This window comes from Berghia stephanieae, chromosome 1 (assembly GCF_034508935.2).
Source record: "Berghia stephanieae isolate SIO BIC M18660-M18661 chromosome 1, UCSD_Bste_1.3, whole genome shotgun sequence".
Classification (NCBI taxonomy): Eukaryota; Metazoa; Mollusca; class Gastropoda; order Nudibranchia; family Aeolidiidae; genus Berghia; species Berghia stephanieae.
In genome coordinates this window covers 72,394,603-72,414,602 of record NC_088360.1, presented here as the reverse complement: position 1 = coordinate 72,414,602, position 20,000 = coordinate 72,394,603, and the positions used below count along the sequence as shown (strand labels likewise).

General features: G+C 35.9%; 1 protein-coding gene across 3 annotated transcripts in view; it reads left to right on the top strand.

Moving 5' to 3' along the window:
* The window catches only part of LOC144956013 (inactive tyrosine-protein kinase 7-like), a 235,135-nt gene that overhangs the window by 57,030 nt on the left and 158,105 nt on the right, over positions 1 to 20,000 (top strand). For all 3 annotated transcript variants that reach the window (XM_078886304.1, XM_078886295.1, XM_078886311.1), the window contains one exon: positions 7,035 to 7,340. In XM_078886304.1, coding sequence (XP_078742430.1) covers positions 7,035 to 7,340 — 306 coding nt within the window. The remainder of the gene's footprint in view (positions 1 to 7,034; positions 7,341 to 20,000) is intronic.

The following is a 20,000-nucleotide window of genomic DNA, read 5'->3' as shown; positions in this document are numbered from 1 at the left end:
TGTGAAAACTCTTAAACCTGAGAATTCAGTGTAATTTCAGAATGGGACAAAATAGTCTAAAAGTCAGGTTTACAGTTCCTGCAAAATCATTCTTGCAATTTAATGGTACTAGATTACCTACCTTGCCACCAGTTGAAATAAAGGCGGCTGAACTGTTAAAAAATGTCATATCCAGGACTAAAATAAAATAGATGAACAGTGTTCAGATTGGTTTGTTTCTTTTATTATTTGTTTTAAATTGAAAAGCTGGAAAGGAGGAGTGGGGAAAGGGGGGAGGTCTAAGAAGTATGAAACAAGATTTTAAAATTTCTCGAGTTTGAATTTTGAATGATTCTTTCCTTATTATTTTTTCCGTATTTTTGTTTTGTATGAGTTTGTGTGTTCGTATGTGTGTGCATGTGTGTTTTGATTCGGAGAGAAGGGAATTTTAAAAAAATTGAGTGAATATGGATGTGCTTAAAGCGCTCTAAAAGACAGAAAATGATGATTCTTGTGGAAACAGGTGTAGAGAAAATGCCGCACCCAAGGAACAAAGAAAGCTGATATCCGCTACTCTGGATAATTAACTTAGCCATGATTTTTGTGTTGCCATAGACCAATGATTACAGTCGCAAGAACCAGATAACGACCGTTTGAAATAAGGAATTCTTTGTCTCCGATAATAGTCTTCAAACTCCAAATAGACCAGTGATGCTATTCTCTGAAAAAACACGTATTTAGAATTCTGGCCAGAAAACTCGCCCTTCAAATTTCGACCGATTAAAATGAGCCCCATCTTGCAAACAACTCTCAAACCTGGGGGACTTCCGTGAAGTCCCAGTTTTGATCGTTTTTGACAAGATGGGGTTCATTTTAATCGATCGATATTTTAAGGACGAGTTTTCTGACCAAAATTTAAAATACGAGGGTTTTTGCTTCATCAGAGTACGGCAGTGGGTCAGTGAGGTGGATTAGAGTAATGTGTACTCACTGACTGTGGGGGTGGCGGCTAGTTTGGCAGGTGAGCAGCATGCATCATCAGCAGCAGCACCAATCTGCGAACGGTCCCCTGCACTGTCATACTTTGACATAACACTTTTTGTTATTGTTTTGGCCAAAAATATTTTATTTCAAATTTGGACCGATTCAAATGGCCCTCGGCATTGTCCAAATTTAGACAAGTTGGAAGTCATCTTAATCGATCGATATTTGGTGGAAAAATTTTCTGGTCAAAATTTAAAAGAGCAAAACGTTTTTTACAGAGGACGGAAGTGTGGTCTGATTATTGCTGTTTCCTTGTCCTTTCTACTATTACGTTTATAATACAATGATATAATATAACATGCTATTTTAACGTCTTAGTTTTTCACACATTATCATGATATTCGGTGCCGTACACTGCTAAAACATTTTGACTGAGGGTCAATGTAATCGATCAAAAAAGATAAATATATTTATTGGCAAAAATGAAAGAAAGATGGTTTTTGTCGGTTTAACAGGGTATATGCCATCTGAACGCCAAGTAGTTTTACCTTAGCTATTTACACGCCATTATAATACTGCCGATAACCAGCGTTCCTCGATCTGTATTGCGATGTGATAATAAAGTGGTGGGCCTATTTATCAACCGTTCATTTACAGCGACAGAGCCCAAAATATGCTTCAAGTTCGAGGGGTTCTGCAAGAATTTCTTTCCTTACCAAATTCCTTGAATCTGCTATACTTCTTTCCTCCTAAAATGCACGTCAAAACATACTGAACAATTAAATAGATAAATAAATGAATTGACTTATTAATTAGTTAAGCAATTATACGTATAGTATGCTTTGTCGTTGTTGTTGGCTGACTAAGGGTCAGTATTAACTATCTTGTTCTTTTAAAAAAATTGTTATCATTATATTTTATTCAATACTTTAATAATGATAATAATAATAATATAATAATAATAATAATAAATATAATAATAATAATAATAATAATAATAATAATAATAATAATATTAACAATAATAATAATAATAAAATAATAATAATAATAATAATAATAATAATATAATAATAATAATAATAATAATAATAATAATAATATAATAATAATAATAATAATAATAAAATAATAATAATATAATAATAATAAATAATAATAATAATAATAATAATAATAATAATAATAAAAATAATAATAATAATAATAATAATAATAATAATAATAATAATAATAATGCATGGCATTTATATCGCACATTTTCATCACTGTGTGATGCTCATGTATATTACAAATATATTACAAAAGTTACATGTATAAAACATATACAGCAATGATATCATGATTTGAACATACTTATAACAATACAGGCCACTTATCAATGCTACCTTTTCAAACAAGTCGTCCAAATATTTATTCCAAAATTTCGTATTTGCAAAAAACAAACAAAAACAAACAAAAATAAAACAACAACAAAAAACAAAACAAAACAAACAAACAACCAAAAAGGCGTTAGGGTTTTTTTTTTTGACAAGGGTAGCAAAAACAACTTTGAATCTTCAAAAAATAATGCTATCCGGTGTTTTCTTCGTTTAAAAGTTGAGAAAAGGTTCAGGCATAGTGGGTAGATAGACTACCATCTTGTTTTCAAATCTGTTGAACTCTTGTTTCAGTGTCATCTGATGTAAATGGTAGTAGAACTCGTTGTAGATACAATCTTGGAAATGCTAGGTATTTGGCTAGAAGCGTAAAACACCGCTTGTGTGCTCATTTGGTCGAATCCTTGGGCAAAAAGATAGGCATGGTGGTGATATTGATGATGATGATGATGATGATGATGATGATGATGATGATAATGATGATAATAATGATGATGGCGACGATGATGATAATTAGGATGATGATGATGATGATGATGATGATGATGATGATGATGATGATGATGATGATGATGATGATGATCATGATGATCAATTTTGCACAGCGCTTTTACTAATAAATAAAGCTATGATGATGAGGAGGACTGGAGGATGACGACGACGATTATAACGATGATAATGACGAGTTGGAGGAAAAGGAAAAGGGAAAGGAGTAAGATGGCGATCATGATGAGAAGGTGGAAGGGATTGAAATTGATAGAGAGAGAGAGAGAGAGAGAGAGAGAGAGAGAGAGAGAGAGAGAGAGAGAGAGAGAGACAGAGAGAGAGAGAGAGAGAGAGAGAGAGAGAGAGAGAAAGAGAGGGATGATACAAACAAAATGATGACTGTGCTAGGAAAGCCGTTTAACTCATCCCACCCACGATTCATCTCCATCATAATAATCACGATATTATAGCCATGATGTACCTTGCACCTTAAGTGTTGTACAATGCTATTTATCTCATCTTGTCCTCTGTTAACCAATAGACTGCCGTACTTCGGGGGAAAAAAAAATCATTTAAAAAATTGGCCAGAAAACTCGTTCTCTAAATTATAGCGATTGATTTAAATAACCCACATCTTGGCTAAAACTTCGCGAAGTCTCAGGTTTGTGAGACTTTATTTTGCCAAGACGAGGGTCATTTCAATCGATCGATATTTGAAGAACGAGTTTACTGGCAAAATTTTTTATTACGAATTTTTCCAGAGTACGGCAGTTAACTGGTGTAACTTGTGTGGCTTTTCCTTCATAATTGAATCAGCATTTAATGTGTAGATTTCCTATCTTTTCTGACGTCTAGAGGCTCAGAATGTTATTAATAATAAGTTCATTAATTTTTTCCTTATAAGCTCACATACATACTCTCTCTCTCTCTCGCTCTCTCACTCTCCACCCCCCCCCACCCCCCCACACACACACACACACATACACACACTCGCGCGCGCTTTTTGATGCCATGTATTTAGGCAAAACACACAAACCTGTGTGTAACCTTTAGCATTTCTATTCAGAATGATATAATTCAGTGGGAACTCATCACTAACAAGCTGTCTAAAATAATAGCAAAGAGATGAGTGACGTCAACTTCGTTCCTTCCACATACTTATGCATACTCAGTCTGCACAAAAGATCGAGAAAGCTTACTACATAATCAGCTATATACAAAAATGTCCAACACATTTACAGTGGCGTTTATTGTCAGCTGTTAATAAAATTTATGTTATAGCTTGTTCCTCTTCTCCTACCATTGCGTATCTTGAGCACTTATGAACTAGAGATCTACTGGTCAGAAGCGAGTGTCATACATCTAAACCGCACAAAAATTACCTACAAAAAAACCAAAACAATTAAAGAAAAAAAAAATAAACCAAAACAAAAAACAAAAACAAACCTATCAAACCAAAAAAAAAAAAACAAAAAAAAAAAAAAAAAAAAAGAAAAAAGAAAAAGAAAAGAACAAGAAGCAAAGACAAAAATAAATACACATTCATTACAATTTTCTCCCCTTGGTTTTAGTCCTTTTAAACCGAAATTTAACTGAACAGTTAAAGCGCGAGCTAGCTGCGTGGTATATTTTCGGATATTAGATTGATTTGTGACACTATAGAAATGGAACGTTTTTGCCAATCACATTTAAAGATCAAACAGCTAGCTACTGCAATATCGGAAATGGACGTCTTTTGAAAATCTGAGTCGTGGAAATCGAGGAACCAAACAAAAAAAAAAAAAAGAAAAAAAAAGACAAATTAACCGCATTCTGAGCACGTTCAACGGTTGGAAGATTTGGCCAGACAAATGTTTATACGGATTAGGTCATACTAGAAATATCTGTAAAGATTGGTCATTGGGGTGTTCCAAGAGTGTTCAGGACGTCTAACCGCCATAATAGAAGTAATTCCGCCAACAAGTTCGTGCTCCAGCGAGCATGAAATACGACGTGATCCCATATAGTTGTCGTAACCGCCTAACTATCCATCTATCATACCCGCCCCAAGTCATTCCCTACGAATAGCAGACATTATACCCACTTGGACATTTTTCATAAGACAATAATAGAAAGGTTACGTAAGACTAAGTTGGAGAGAGAGAGAGAGAGAGGGAGAGAGAGAGAGAGAGAGAGAGAGAGAGAGAGAACAAATAAAGATGTAGATAGAGAGAAAGAAAATGAGATAGAGAGGAAAGAATGTGTCTGTGTGTGTATGTGTGTGTGTGTGTGTGAGAGAGAGAGAGTATGTGTGTGAGTATGCGTGTGTGTGTATGTGAAAGAAAGAGAGAGAGAGAGAGAGAGAGAGAGAGAGAGAGAGAGAGAGAGAGAGTATGTGCGTGTGAGAAAAAGAGATGGAGAATGAATTGCAGTGATCGTGATATGTTTCATTGTTGTTTTCTGATTTTTTTTCTCAGGCGATGAAAATTCTCTCTCTCTCTCTCTCTCTCTCTCTCTCTCTCTCTCTCTCTCTCTCTCTCTCTCTCTCTCTCTTTCTCTTTCTTTCTTTTATCTCTGTCTCTCTCTCTCTCTCTCTCCCCCCCCCCTCATTTCCTTGGGCAAGTATGGTCTTAGTTGAAGCAAAAAGAAAATAAACGGCATTTAGCCGAGTCTTTGACAGAATTATCAATCCAGGCGTCCACTTGTATCTGAGGTGTTGATTGAAGGAGATGGGAGAAGGGCGTTAGTTAAGCAGCAGGCAGGAGGAGGGCAGTGGGCCGACTAGTCTGGGTCATTCAATATTACACGCCAATTCCAATGTTTATCCTTGTGGGAATTGTATTTCAGTGCTGCCGTTCTCTGATAACACAAAGATCTGATCAATACCAGAAAAAAAAACATCCCAAAAATCAGTTTTACTCGACTGGTGATCGAACCTCAATCCTTCTAAATTATCGGTCAGACGTGCTACCTTTACACGTCTGATCGGTTATCAGAAGGTGTGAGGTTAGATTTCCTGTCGAGGCAGACTGATTATTTGGGATATTTTTTTTTCTTGTTGCTTTGTCTGCCCTGTGTCATACACATTTGTTCAGATCTTTAACTTACACCGATGCCTCCTCCCTAATTTCTCAATCTGACAAAGCACATCACTGACGAAACACATCACAGGCAAAATACATCACAGACATAACGCGTCACTGACAAAACATATCACTGACAAAAACACATCACTGACAAAATATATCACAGACAATACAAATCACTGATAAAACAGATCACTGACAAATCACATCACTGACAAAACATACCACTGTCAATACACATCATTGACAATACACATATATTATTGACAATACACTTTATCAAGTTAAAAAGAATATTTCGTCCCGAAAACATTTCCCTCACATCGTAAATGGCAATAGTCGAATGGAATGGAAACAATCTTAGTATTTCATTCATCATGTTTTGTTGACAAAGTGGAAATTTTAAACGTCTAAATCATTTGCCTACGTATTAAATCGAAGCTTTCATTGCATTTGAATATTGTTATCTATTTCTTCGAGCTTTAGGCAGTAACATTTGTATAGTATCCTTTACATTGGTTATTATGCCTCTTCACGTTGTCAAAACATCTCAAAACTTCACAATATTCTGACCAATTGTGTCTTGCTATAGAGTATGCACAGAATTGATTTCGGATAGCTCAATAGCAAGGGCGCTAGAATCATACATCAACATATTGACTGGTTCGAATCAGAATCACTACTTGGTAAGCAAGCGGACCAGGGTAACAAGCAACAACAAGAACAAACAAACAAACAAACAAACAAAAATATAAACAAAATTTTAAAAAAGAAAGAAAAAGAAAAAAACCCCACAAAACAAAAAAAAAAAAAAACAACCCCAACAAAAACACCCCAAACGAACGAAAAAACAAACAAACAAACTTTGCTCCGTCATGGATTTGAACCCCAAAGTATTCCTTTGAGAGTCATACGGATGTCGCCAGAAGATACCCAACCCATTCAACTCAGGTTTGAATGAGTACCTGTTTATATGGCAATTACGACTATTGTGAAATTGCTAGCACAAAAAACAAGGTTTATGAAAGGGACATTTCGTTTCATATGGCCTGCGAAGGGTACACATGATTTATTAAGGTATGTATTGAACGTGAATGGAAATACGAGTAACATTCATTTGTATTTATTTTTATCATTTCAGTATTCCTGACCAAAACACAAGGGCAAGACTTGTTCTACTTCAACATCAAACCACAGAATCAGGATGTCGTCGAGGGTTCCGAAACGAAACTATACTGTGACGTCAGCGATAGACGTCACATTGTCTTTCAATGGACGCAGGATGGAAAAATACTGGAAAACACGACCCGTAAATACCAGGAGGACAGTAATTTGCGTATCATGCGCGTACTTCGTGACTCTGACGCTGGACTGTACATGTGTACTGCTACCAATGTGACCAGCGGCAAGTCCTTACAGAGCCAGGAGGCATTACTTAACATTCAATGTGAGTACTCACCATCACTTTTATTGTTTTCGTCGTCGTCGTAGCCGTCGTTATGATTATTGTTGTTGTTGTTGTTGTTGTTGGTGGTGGTGGTGTTTTACACGATCACTCCGCTCAACTCAAGTGTGAATCAATACCTGGCGTGGGTATCGAAAGATATTGTAAGAGTCCTTATCCAGAAAAAAAAAAACCCACAAAAAACACACAAAAATCAAAAAAAAAAAAAAGAAAAACCCAAAAAAAAACCCCGCCTACCAGGCGTGTATTGTATGAAATGGGGATTTGATTTTATAAGGTGACTGGAGAATAAATAAAGCATTAAGAAGCGTATTGACTGCTGCCAATTCATGGAAATGCGCTATATAAATGTTTATAATAAAATTTGTATTTGGCGTTTGTTTTTTTGTGTGTTTTTTCTTTGTATCAGATTCATCAACGTTCATTACCATCAGATACACGACCTGTCATGGAAACCACCACACGCACATCCGCCACCACTCGGCCGCACTCTGGAAAAGCCCAAATTAAAAATTTTGGCCAGAAAACTCGTCCTTAAATGACCCCCATCTAGGCAAAAACTCTCAAACGTGGGACTTCGCGAATTCCCAGGTTTAAGAGTTTTTGCCGAGATTGGGTCATTTAAATCGATTGGTATTTGAAGGACGATTTTCTGGCCAAATTTTTAAATCTGAGTTTTTTCCATAGTACGGCAGATCTGTACTACCACACTATTTATTGTCCCTTTGAAGTCTTATTATTAAATGTTTGTGACAAGTTGAGAGAGGTCTTTATTCATCGATATAATATGACGTCTAGCGGTCTAGTATAATATCTGTCCAAAATTAAAACGCGTTTTTAAAATCTATTGCCCGTATAATATGGGCGGCTATTTGATCTTGTGGTATGACACTCGATTTCGGATCGGAAGGTCCTGGGTTCGGGCCTCGTTCAACGCGTAGTTGAGTCCTTGGAAAAGGCTCTTTACTTACATTCTCTCACCGTACACAGGTGTAAAATACGTACCTGGCCATTAACAGCGTTGTCTCTGTTGGAAAAAAAATGTAATATCAACTGATAGCATCATCTCGTTCTACATGTTACATGTTGCTGTTGGCCCCTTGTAAAGTGCGTTGAGCACACTAAGTGGACATTACGCTATATAAAAGCTCTATAAAATATTATTTAAAATAATATGCATCGACAGAGTTGCCATGGTACATCATATGGTAGAGCATAAGAGACAGCAGGTGGTGGTAACCCAAACTCATGCTATCCTCTTCTCCCTTTCTCAACATGCCAGTCTTGTGTTTATTGACTGGATGGTCCACGGGCATTGACCGTAAATGGAATCACAACAAACCTCCATGCCCCTACCCCCATCTTTTACGTCTTTCTCACTTACTAACCACAAACAAGCAAACAAACAAACAAACAAACAAACACACTCACTCACGCTCTTCATCTCGCTTCCATATTCCCTGAAACGCAAACACACACACCCACACACACACACACACACACACAAACGCGCGCGCACACACACAAACGCACACACACACACACAAACACACTCATACATATAAAAAACAACAACTCAGATGTAAAAAAAAACAGAAACGATTGCACGTGTTTACCCAGATAGGATTTCAACTTCATATTGACATAAGGGGCAGCATGGCTAAGGGTATGGTCTTTACTTTGTACCCAAAAGGTACCGAGTTCGACTACCCGCTGCGCTGTGTGACCTTTAACAAGCCACCGTGCCCTAACTCACTTTGCCACGCTGCACTGCGGCTGACGCCTGGGTTTTTCCAGTCTTCCATTGAAATAGACTATAAAGACAAATTTCCCGTTAGGGATTGATAAAGGAAATTTAAAAAATTATAATTTTTTTTTTTTTGACAAAGAGAAACATCTTGGAACCTCTCTCCACCCCCCCCCCCCCCCCCCCAAATAAAATGTCAAATCTTTTACCGTGACTCCTAACACGAACGACCTACAACCCACCCAAATGTATTTATTGGTCAGAATCAGCGTGGGTGCGCAACCGGATGCGCGGGTTGACGGAGGTAGGAAACAATAACAAACCCACATGGTTGCCATTACCTCCACCATCATTCTCGCTCACGGTTTGTGGAAAGCACTTCATTACAGGCACGTAATAGTGAATCTAGTTTTTGTTTTGAACATTTCTATTATTATTCTTTGTAAATTGACCCATATTAAAAGAAACATACAAACAAAACAGGCATGACCAGTCACTAACAATGCCGTGTAGTGTGTAGATAGTAACACAGTACGGTGAACATGACTGACACTGACATTGGGGTCGGAATGTCGGAACCCATGAGTCGTTCGCAACTCTGCCTCACGTATTCATTTAATCAGTCAATTTAATTTTTATTAAGCTTGCCTAAAACATACAAACAAAAAAGACATGACCAGTCACTAACAATGCAGTGTAGTGTGTAGACAGTAACACGGTATGGTGAACATGAATGACACTGGGATCGGAATGTCGGAACACAGTAGTCGTTCGCAACTCAGCCTCGCGTACTCATTTAATCAGTCAATTTAAATTTCATTTAGCTTGCCTATTCTTCAAGTTTATGATATATTCACTTTTTCTATTTAAAAAGGGTAATCCAAACAGACCATAAAAACGATTTTATAATAAGCCGATTCAACTTCCATCACTTACGACACGAACTTATTTTGGGTGTTTTTTTTTAACAAAACCGTTTGACTCAAACTAAAGCTTCGGCATTGGATAAGGAGCGAGGTCCCTGTTGCCATCTTGCTTAGTTTATACAGAGACTGGGTTGCCAGCTTGGCTGTTCTTGATAAATAGTAGTAAATAGCACAACCTTGTGCAATGAGAGATAGAGAGAGAGAGAGAGATTTTGAACAAAAAACGAATATCTCTCTCTCTCTCTCTCTCTCTCTCTCTTCCTCTCTCTCTCTCTCTCTCTCTCTCTCTCTCTCTCTCTCTCTCTCTCTCTCTCTCTCTCTCCCCCTCCCTCTCTCTCTCTCTTCCTATTTCATCTGTCACACTGTTTGACACTCTTCTTCACCTGGCTCACTTGTACTTGTAATATCGGGTGTAAGGTAAAATTTTGAACAATTATTATTATTTATAAAATGCAGAAACTTTGCAAATAAACCGATAGACTAGATATTAATTCGATTCGAAAAGTGGAACACAAAAGGAGAATTTGCGAATACCCGGTCCAGACGTAAGCGTCATGGTCTTATTTATAAAGTGCAGAATCTTTGCAAATAAACGGATAAGATAGAGATTCATTCGATTCGAAAAGTGGAACACAAAAGCAGAATTTGCGAATGCCCGGTCCAGACATAAGCGTTATGGGCTTATTTATAAAGTGCAGAAACTTTGCAAATAAACGGATAAGATAGAGATTCATTCGATTCGAAAAGTGGAACACAAAAGCAGAATTTGCGAATGCCCGGTCCAGACATAAGCGCTATGGTCTTATTTATAAAGTGCAGAAACTTTGCAAATAAACGGATAAGATAGAGATTCATTCGATTCGAAAAGTGGAACACAAAAGCAGAATCTGCGAATGCCCGGTCCAGACATAAGCGTTATGGTCTTATTTATAAAGTGCAGAAACTTTGCAAATAAACGGATAGACTAGATGTTATTTCGATTCGAAAAGTGGAACACAAAAGGAAAATTTGCGAATACCCAGTCCAGACATAAGCGTCATAGTCCTATTTATAAAGTACAGAATCTTTGCAAATAGACGGATAAAATAGAGATTAATTCGATTCGAAAAGTGGAACACAAAAGCAGAATTTGCGAATGCCCGGTCCAGACATAAGCGCTATGGTCTTATTTATAAAGTGCAGAAACTTTGCAAATAAACGGAAAAAAACAGATTAATTCTAATCGAACAGTGGAACACAAAGGCAGAATTTGCGAACAACCGGTCCAGACATAAGCGTTATGGTCTTATTTATAAAATCTAGAAACTTTGGAAATAAATGGATAAAATAGAGATTAATTCGATTCGAAAAGTGGAACACAAAAGCAGAATTTGCGAATGCCCGGTCCCGACATAAGCGTTATGGTCTTATTAATAAAATGCAGAAACTTTGCAAATAAACGGATAGACTAGATATTAATTCGATTCGAAAAGTGGAACACAAAAGCAGAATTTGCGAATGCCCGGTCCAGACATAAGCGCTATGGTCTTATTTATAAAGTGCAGAAACTTTGCAAATAAACGGAAAAAATAGAGATTAATTCTAATCGAACAGTGGAACACAAAGGCAGAATTTGCGAACAACCGGTCCAGACATAAGCGTTATGGTCTTATTTATAAAGTGCAGAAAATTTGCAAATAAACGGATAAGATAGAGATTAATTCGATTCGAAAAGTGGAACACAAAAGCAGAATTTGTGAATACCCGGTCCAGGCATAAGCGTCATGGTCTTGTTTAAATGAAACAATGCCATTAAAAAAAATATATGGTCAATGAGTAATTAAGCTAAATATGCGGAATTCAATTAGATAACTTGATCTGTGAATTTTTTTTATAATTAGCTGTTTTTATTCTCCATCATTTAGGTTATGTGATTAAGTTTATAATTGAAATACAAACTTTATCTCACTTATCAATGTTTTGCAATAAAGGAGAGTGTGAGTGAACCTGAGCAAAGGAAATTATTTGAGAGAGTGATATTTATCATGCTTTTCAGTTTGTAGTTGAATTCTAGAATGGATTCTTTATAGTTCTCATTGATTGTATGTCAGTGTGTCAGTCTTTAGGACACCGATTACCCTAATGCGGCCACATTTACAATGTGACGGCCACAAGCCCGTTAAACGCAGAGTGGGGTATTGTTGTTTGCAAGTAATGCTATGGTTTTAATAGGATATCTGTCTCCTATTAAAATACATTCCTGTGTTGGATTTTGGATTAAATTCATGTCTTCTTCGGATTTTGGGATATTTAATTTTCATGGATTGTGATTGTGATTTTCAAGACTATTAATGTAAGTAAATGCCCAAATAGATATTTTTATTCATTTATTCTTTATTTATTTTTTTTAGTTTTGTTTTGTTTTGAAGCATTTATTATAAGAAATATTGTACATATGCACTTATACACCAAAGACTATATCCTTTCAACTGCTTATTATTATATTATTATTATTATTATTATTATTATTATTATTATTATTATTATTATTATTTGTTGTTGTTGTTGTTGTTGTTGTTGTTGTTGTTGTTGTTGTTGTTGTTGTTGTTGTTGTTGTTGTTGTTGTTGTTGTTATTATTATTATTATATAATAATAATAATAATTAATAATAAGTGCATTGAGTGAAATCCCAATCATGGTTGCCCAAATAAAACTGGCGCTAGAATCCCGACTACCTGTCTAAACGAATGTTGTTTGTACGATACATACTAACTACACGTTCAATATCGGGGCAGAAAATATACGTTTGGTTTTATGAAATTAAAACAGTAGTCCCACATTGTTCTTTGATGTTATTTGTGGTTGCATTTGCTTTGAAACTTACACATTATATTGTGTTACATTGTTTACAAAATATTTCTGGTACTCGTATGCATGTGTAGTCAACGGACCACCGGTCAATCGTGTTCTTTATTATTTTATTATTAATTTTGGCTTGACATCTTACATATGTGAATTTGACAGGTTGTTATGGATGGTAATTATAACATTAAGTGATTTTTAAACATTTTTACGGCGTTTTAAATGTCTTTTTTGCATTCATTGCCGAGCACCTCCACTTTTCTGTTACTATTTTAACGATCAGCTGATTTTCTCTTGCCTCCCCTTTAATTTCGCGGGCTTTTTTCAGAACGAGGCGTGGGAGTGGCTAAGTTATGTCTGTGATAAACCGTTTTTAATGGGGGAGATCGAGTTTACTCTAACCTGATCAAATGATAAGTTATCCGATTATGAGTGTGGTTATACCCAAAGTACGAAAAGTTTTCACCAAAAGGACTGTTTGATTCGAGCTTCAATGACAGTCATAATAAAACATAATTCAAAGCTTCGATTTCATACTTTCCTTATTTAACATAACCATTTCAAAATTATTTATATTTGTTAAGTTAATTTTTTAAACTTCAAAAGAATACCTTGCACTGGACAGAGTGTGGAAACAAATTACTAACTGGATATCAAGAACAGATGAAGTAACACACGCTTTGTTCACGGCAAGCGTCAATAGAGACTACGCAGCCATATTCATTCATTCATTCATTCATTCATTTAAAAAAACAACATAAAGTTTGAATTTCATAATAGTATATACAATAACGACGTGTAAATGTTTGCAGGCCTGGTAACCCAAATTATCTGGGGACCAATGATGTACTGGGAATACTCTGAAACCAACACAAAATATTGTGAATTACAACAATGTTAAATCAAGCCCACAATTGCGTTCGTTTATCAGACCTGTTAATATGTACACCTAGTATAATAAGCATTGTCATATCCTTTTCTATTAAGGTCACGATCAAGTGATCTACCACACACAATGAGAGTCAACCTTTTCCGGCACTCTCTTTTGTAAATAAACCATATCACCTACTTTATTGCCCTACACCATATTTTATTGCCCGACAACCATCTCCATTACCCAACTAGTCCCAATGGTATATTTAGTCTTATTTTCTTACCTTGACACATGAAAAACTACCCCATAACCTGCAACCTTTAAAATACACCTTCATGATATCAGAAATCAAAACCCTCTAGCCAAGTGGCACATTCATAGCACGTCTAACACACACGCCAACAATCGAGGTTCGAATCTGCATTGTGGTGGATTATTATTTAACTCAACTTAAATTATTTGACAATGTAAAAATATATTTCAGAAAGCAGGAAATTTTGGTTCGCGATATTTGTTTTCCTTTCATTTTCGTATCCCTTCATTTTCAAGCAGCATCAATTCTAGTAACGTCTATCAGTTATTGCTCCTCAACAGGACAGAGAAGTCGTGACGCCACACCTTCTACTCTTCCGGTTCCAAACTCCTTGCAAGTGTGTATGTAACCATCCTTCGGGGGACTAATAATGAATAGGTTACATATTGAATCATAAGATGGCAAAACTATTTTAGTGGCAGGGTGTGTAGGCAGACTCTTTATATAACGGGACGTAAAAGAGCGAGGATGGATGATCTTTATTGACTGTCAGCATATAATATTTAGACTAGGCTATGAGTAGCCATCACTCTGAAACCAGACGATCAATTACACGATTTATTTATCCAGTTCTCCGGAAGAGTGGTTATACACTTCCAGTGAGATTGGAACCAATTTGTTGACATCACACTTTTGTTCCCTATTTGAACAGAGCTTCGGTACGAAATGCTAGACATTCAAACCCATACTGCTGTTCATTGTTGACTGACAAAACACTTTAAAAATTGTCATGAACTTTTCCATTTCAAATTAGGATGAAATGACGCTTAACTTGTCAAAATCTCATGTTTAAAAAGTTCGGGGTCATTCTAATTCATGGTTACATAAAGAAAGCAATTTCTGGTGTAAATATGTGTTTTGTCATTGTGCGGTTGTATAGATTTATGTCGAGAGATTATCAAATCAAACTCTCATATATATTTGTGAATGCATTTATTTTTGTTTGTGTATTTTTTTTTTCTTGTTTTGCCACAGAAACCGTTAAAGCCGATTGCCTATCGTGCTGACACACACACACACACACACACACACACACACACACACACACACATACACAACAAAACAACAACAACAAAAAACAACAAACAAACCGGCAAACGCTTTCGAGTATTTCAATGTTACCAGTGAAAAGCTATACATTACTATTGATTGATATATAGATAGGTGGATATGTTTTGATAACCAAATAAACAAAAACATAAATGGTCGAATAGTCAAATTAATGATTTGGCTAATCAGTTAATTGATTAGTTGATTAACCATCAATTATTTTCCTCTTTACACAATAATGACCAGTTATAACGAAATTGAAAAGCCAGACATAAAAATGTGGATATAATCATGTATGAATCATAATAATGTAGCTTAACTATGTACCTTGCCCAAAAATAAAACCGAAACGAATATTTTAAACAATCTTTTATGGTCAACTGTCTATACATCTAAACTGCCGCCTGGCCCAAAAGCAATAATTACCACCAGCGGCACGAGTCCATTACGGCGTCCTTTAATTGCTGGGGTGAGTACCCACTTACATACTAACACGTGCTAGAATGCTCACCTTCGTCCTCAATAAATAAACTCGTTTGACGGTCAATTCCATTCCACCAAGGTGTCGGCCGGCTGTTCCTCCAATCAAACACGTACTGTGTTGATATTATTATATCCTTTATGACAGCTCCAGTCCATTGATGATTTGACCTTTCTTTAATCTTAATTATTGATGTTGACAAATGTTATCATTATCTATACAGTGTAACTCTCCTCCTCTAGAGAAGATAATATAATGTGGTCTTGTGACATGGCACTCGCTTTTGGAACGGAAAGTCCAGGGTTTGTGCCCCGATCTGATCGACGCTCTAGTCCAGTGATGAGTTGTCTTTTCTTTAATCTGAATTATTGATGTTGACAACGGTTATCATTATAGATACAGTGTAACTCTCCTCTTTATGAGAGATGCTGTAACGTGGTCTTGTAATATAACATTCACCTTCGGACCCAGAAGGTCCAGGGTTTGTGTCCTGATCATAGTTGAGTCCTTTGAAAAGGCTCTTTACTCACAGTCTCTCGCTCGTCGCATTCAGGTAGAAAATCAGAACCTGACCATTAACAGTGTTGTCTCTGTCCAACTAAATTATAATATCGCCTAACAGACGTCGTCGTGTTCTACATTTTAATAGTCGCTGTTGGCTAGGCAAGGGACCTATGTAAAGCGATTTGAGCACGTTTAGTGGTCATTGCGTTAAATGAAAGCTCAATTTTATCTACCAACGTTTTAGCATTCGGACAAATCACGGTTTTCCCGGTTTGGTCATAATATATATATATATATATATATATATATATATATATATATATATATATATATATATATATATATACGACAGATAGATGTATAGATAGATAGTCAGATATATAGGCACATTAATAGATTGATAGATAAATCGATAGATATAAGGTATTTACCACAATGTGTGTGTTAGTTTGATATAAAGTGATAGATAGAAATTGTAAGAAACTGAATCATTTTTAGATATAAAGAAATGGTAAGAAATTGAAATTTTCAACAAAAAATATTCAATGAGTAAGGGGAGCTGGAAAGGAAGGGGGGGGGGGGGGGCGAGAGATATGGATAGGTAAGTAAAGGAGTCTGCTCTTAACAGAGAGGCAACATTTTCAATTATACTTTCAATAATAGATTGCAGACTTCTTGTTAAAATAGGCAATTCTTTTATTATACAAGAAGAAAGGAAAAAAACACAACCCATCTTTTTAGACCTGTATAATTCAAACATTACAGTTTGAGCAGTGTTCTATATTTTATTAGCTAACGCGAAGAGTGAAAAATGGGTTCGTAGATCTTGTCTTTTAGATAAACTTTTGATCGACTGATGTTTTGGCAGCCATCTCTGCGAAAATCATTTAACATCGTCCCAATACGTAAGCGCCACGAAGTAGCAACTCAAAAATCATCAACAATAAGAATTAAAAGAGAAGAAGAAGAATAGAGGTAAAAAAAAAAAATCTCACTAATTCTTTATCATGCAAATATATTGGAAATTTACCGTAATGGGAAAATAATTGGCACTCGAAACTTTATTTTTTGTCTACAGAAGAAATAATAAAAGCTGATGGTTTCGGGTTGGAACAAATCTTTGTATTAGGTCTATCCCGCCATCATCTGTATTCAACTTACTCTCCCAGTCATTATTACTTTGCCTGGGTTAATCGAAAATCTGACATCCAGGTGAAGGAAATTAGAGGAAAACGAAATATCATATACATTGAGGTATATATATATATATATATATATATATATATATATATATATATATATATATATATATATATATACCTATTCACATAGTTCTTCCTTTATTTATATTATTCTGTCTTCCCTGGAGAGATCCTAAAGACATATTACCTCACGTTTCTCTCATAACGTTTTTTTTCTCCATGATGAAGTAGCTACCTCCGTTTCAAGAATCTATAAATTATGTCTTTCGTTTGTTTTATTTTGCAGATTTTGTATAATTTATTGTTGGAATATTTAGTACCGAAATTTGTTTTATTCCCTTTTGTAAGAAATATATTTTGTGTCGTGATCATTTATGCAGCTATGTGGTCTCGTAGTGTGACTTTTGCCTTCGGATTGGAAGGTTCAGGGTTCGAGACCAACTCCGAGCGGTGCATTGCTGAGATTGGGAAATGCTCTTTATTCACACTTTGTCATCGCACTCAGCTGTAAAATGAGTACCTATTAACATCTGTCGGAAAAGGTAACGATGCTTTTAACTTGAAGTATCAAGTTTGAGTTTTGACAAGTTGACGAATGTCTTGGTCCATCGATATTTGAACACCAAATTTTCTGGTCGAAGAATTTTTTTTATATTGCGCACACGTCTACGTCAGAGTATAAGGTTGATCGAATTTTAGCTCATTTTTGTATGAAGGTAGAATAGTAAAATCAAAAAGCATTTTATCAAGACAGGTATGGAGCACTTAGAAGTAGGGCCCAAATAATTGCCCACTCTCTCTCTCTCTCTCTCTCTCTCTCTCTCTCTCTCTCGCTCTATTTCTCTCTCTTTCTCTCTCTTTCTCTCTCTCTCTGTCTCTCTGACCCTCTCTTTTTTATAGCTATCTCGTCTCCCCTCTCTCTCTCTCTCTCTCTCTCTCTCTCTCTCTCTCTCTCTCTCTCTCTCTCTCGTCTTTCCTCCTCTATCTCTCCATCTTCCATCCCCTCGTCTTCCTTCTCTCTCAATATCTCTCTATTCCACACATTACTACATACTCTCTCTCTCTCTCTCTCTCTCTCTCTCTCTCTCTTTCTTTCTCTCTGTGTGTTTTTCCCTCACTCTTTTTTCCCTCTCATCTTTTCCTTCTAATTTCGTCCTCCCGCCTCTTTATTCTTTGACACAATGTTGCTCATCTTTAATAATTGCCCTTTTTATTCCATTTATGCAATAACCTACCTCTCATTCCCATCAACTACCCTTCTTCTCTTACCTTTATTCCCCTTCCCTTCTCATTATTTACCCCCCCCCCCCCCCTTTTCGCCTCATACTCCATCTATTTCAAAAACCAGTGATCTGCTCCACTCAAGAGTCTCTCTCTTAAGTATGTACCTGAAGCTCAAAGTTTTGAAATTCGCAAGTGATTTATGTGTGTTTCACCGGTGAAAAAAGCGAATTGGAGGTCGAACGAAGTATCCTCCATGATGAAAGACTTCTCTGGATTAATGTTCCAGACCCTTTCGCATTCTATCTTGTTTGTTTGACTTTTCCTTGTTTGCGATACCTCCAGAGCGTAACGTCAAGGAAATGAATACTTATTACACTAGCAGCGAGAGCAGCACATCATCAGGTTCGGTTGCGGGAATGAGAGAGTCAAAGCGAAACAAAGGGAGAAAAAGAAAAACGGTTACAAAAGTTTTAGTTTACAACACTATTTTAAAAAGATTAAGGTCAAATAATGAAAGGCGCTAACTCTGGATTAAAAATAACGATCATTATTTTTTCCCTCCCGATTTCGACGGGGGAGTTTAGAACTAGATAATCTTAAAAGATGTGCAATATATATATATATAATATATATATATATATATATATATATATATATATATATATAATATATATATATATATAAATTGCAGGCAAAATCGTTTAAAAGCATGTGATGAGTGTTAAGTTGGAACATTAAGACTTAATATAACAGCTTTAAAAAAAAAGCAAAACAAAATACCAAACACGGAAGGTTTTGGGTTCAAAACCCTTTATCAGCCAACAACAAAAACAATAAAAACATAAATACACTACATAAAAACCAAATAGATGGCAGATAAATATTTAACACGCCCTGCTTAAGAAGAAGTTTTGAGCCCGAAATATTCCGTGTTTGGTATTTTGTTCTTATCACTAGACTAAATACCATGTAAAGACACAATTTGTGGGAAGACATTAATGGCAAATTAGAACATAATTATCGTCATTTTGATCATTGGAAGAGAAACTTCCTCCCTATCAAGAATAACGTTGCATGACGTGGGTTTTTTTCTATCCGAGTGAAGGGTACTCTGTTAATTAAATTTGCTGAAAATAGCAAACTCTTCGGCGTGTCATGAAGTTGACGAGCGTGCGACTGCTGAACACATTATTACGTCCTCTATCGAAAACAAGATTGATTCGCTTCAGAAATTGCGTATTCTGCAATTTTTTAAAATTATTTTTTTAGTGGTTTGTTATAACTATACTTTCGGAAAGCTTTTTTTATTTTTAAATTTGATTTTTTTCCCCCTGTGGAGAATGGTAGAATGAAGGAAATTCGTTGAGAAGATAGTTAAGTTGATGCTTCAGAATGCAGGTATGAAACATAGCAGTTTATTTATTTTTTCTTACTGGTAATACTGAAATGCTGCAATCGTCTTGAAAATAAATCAGAACT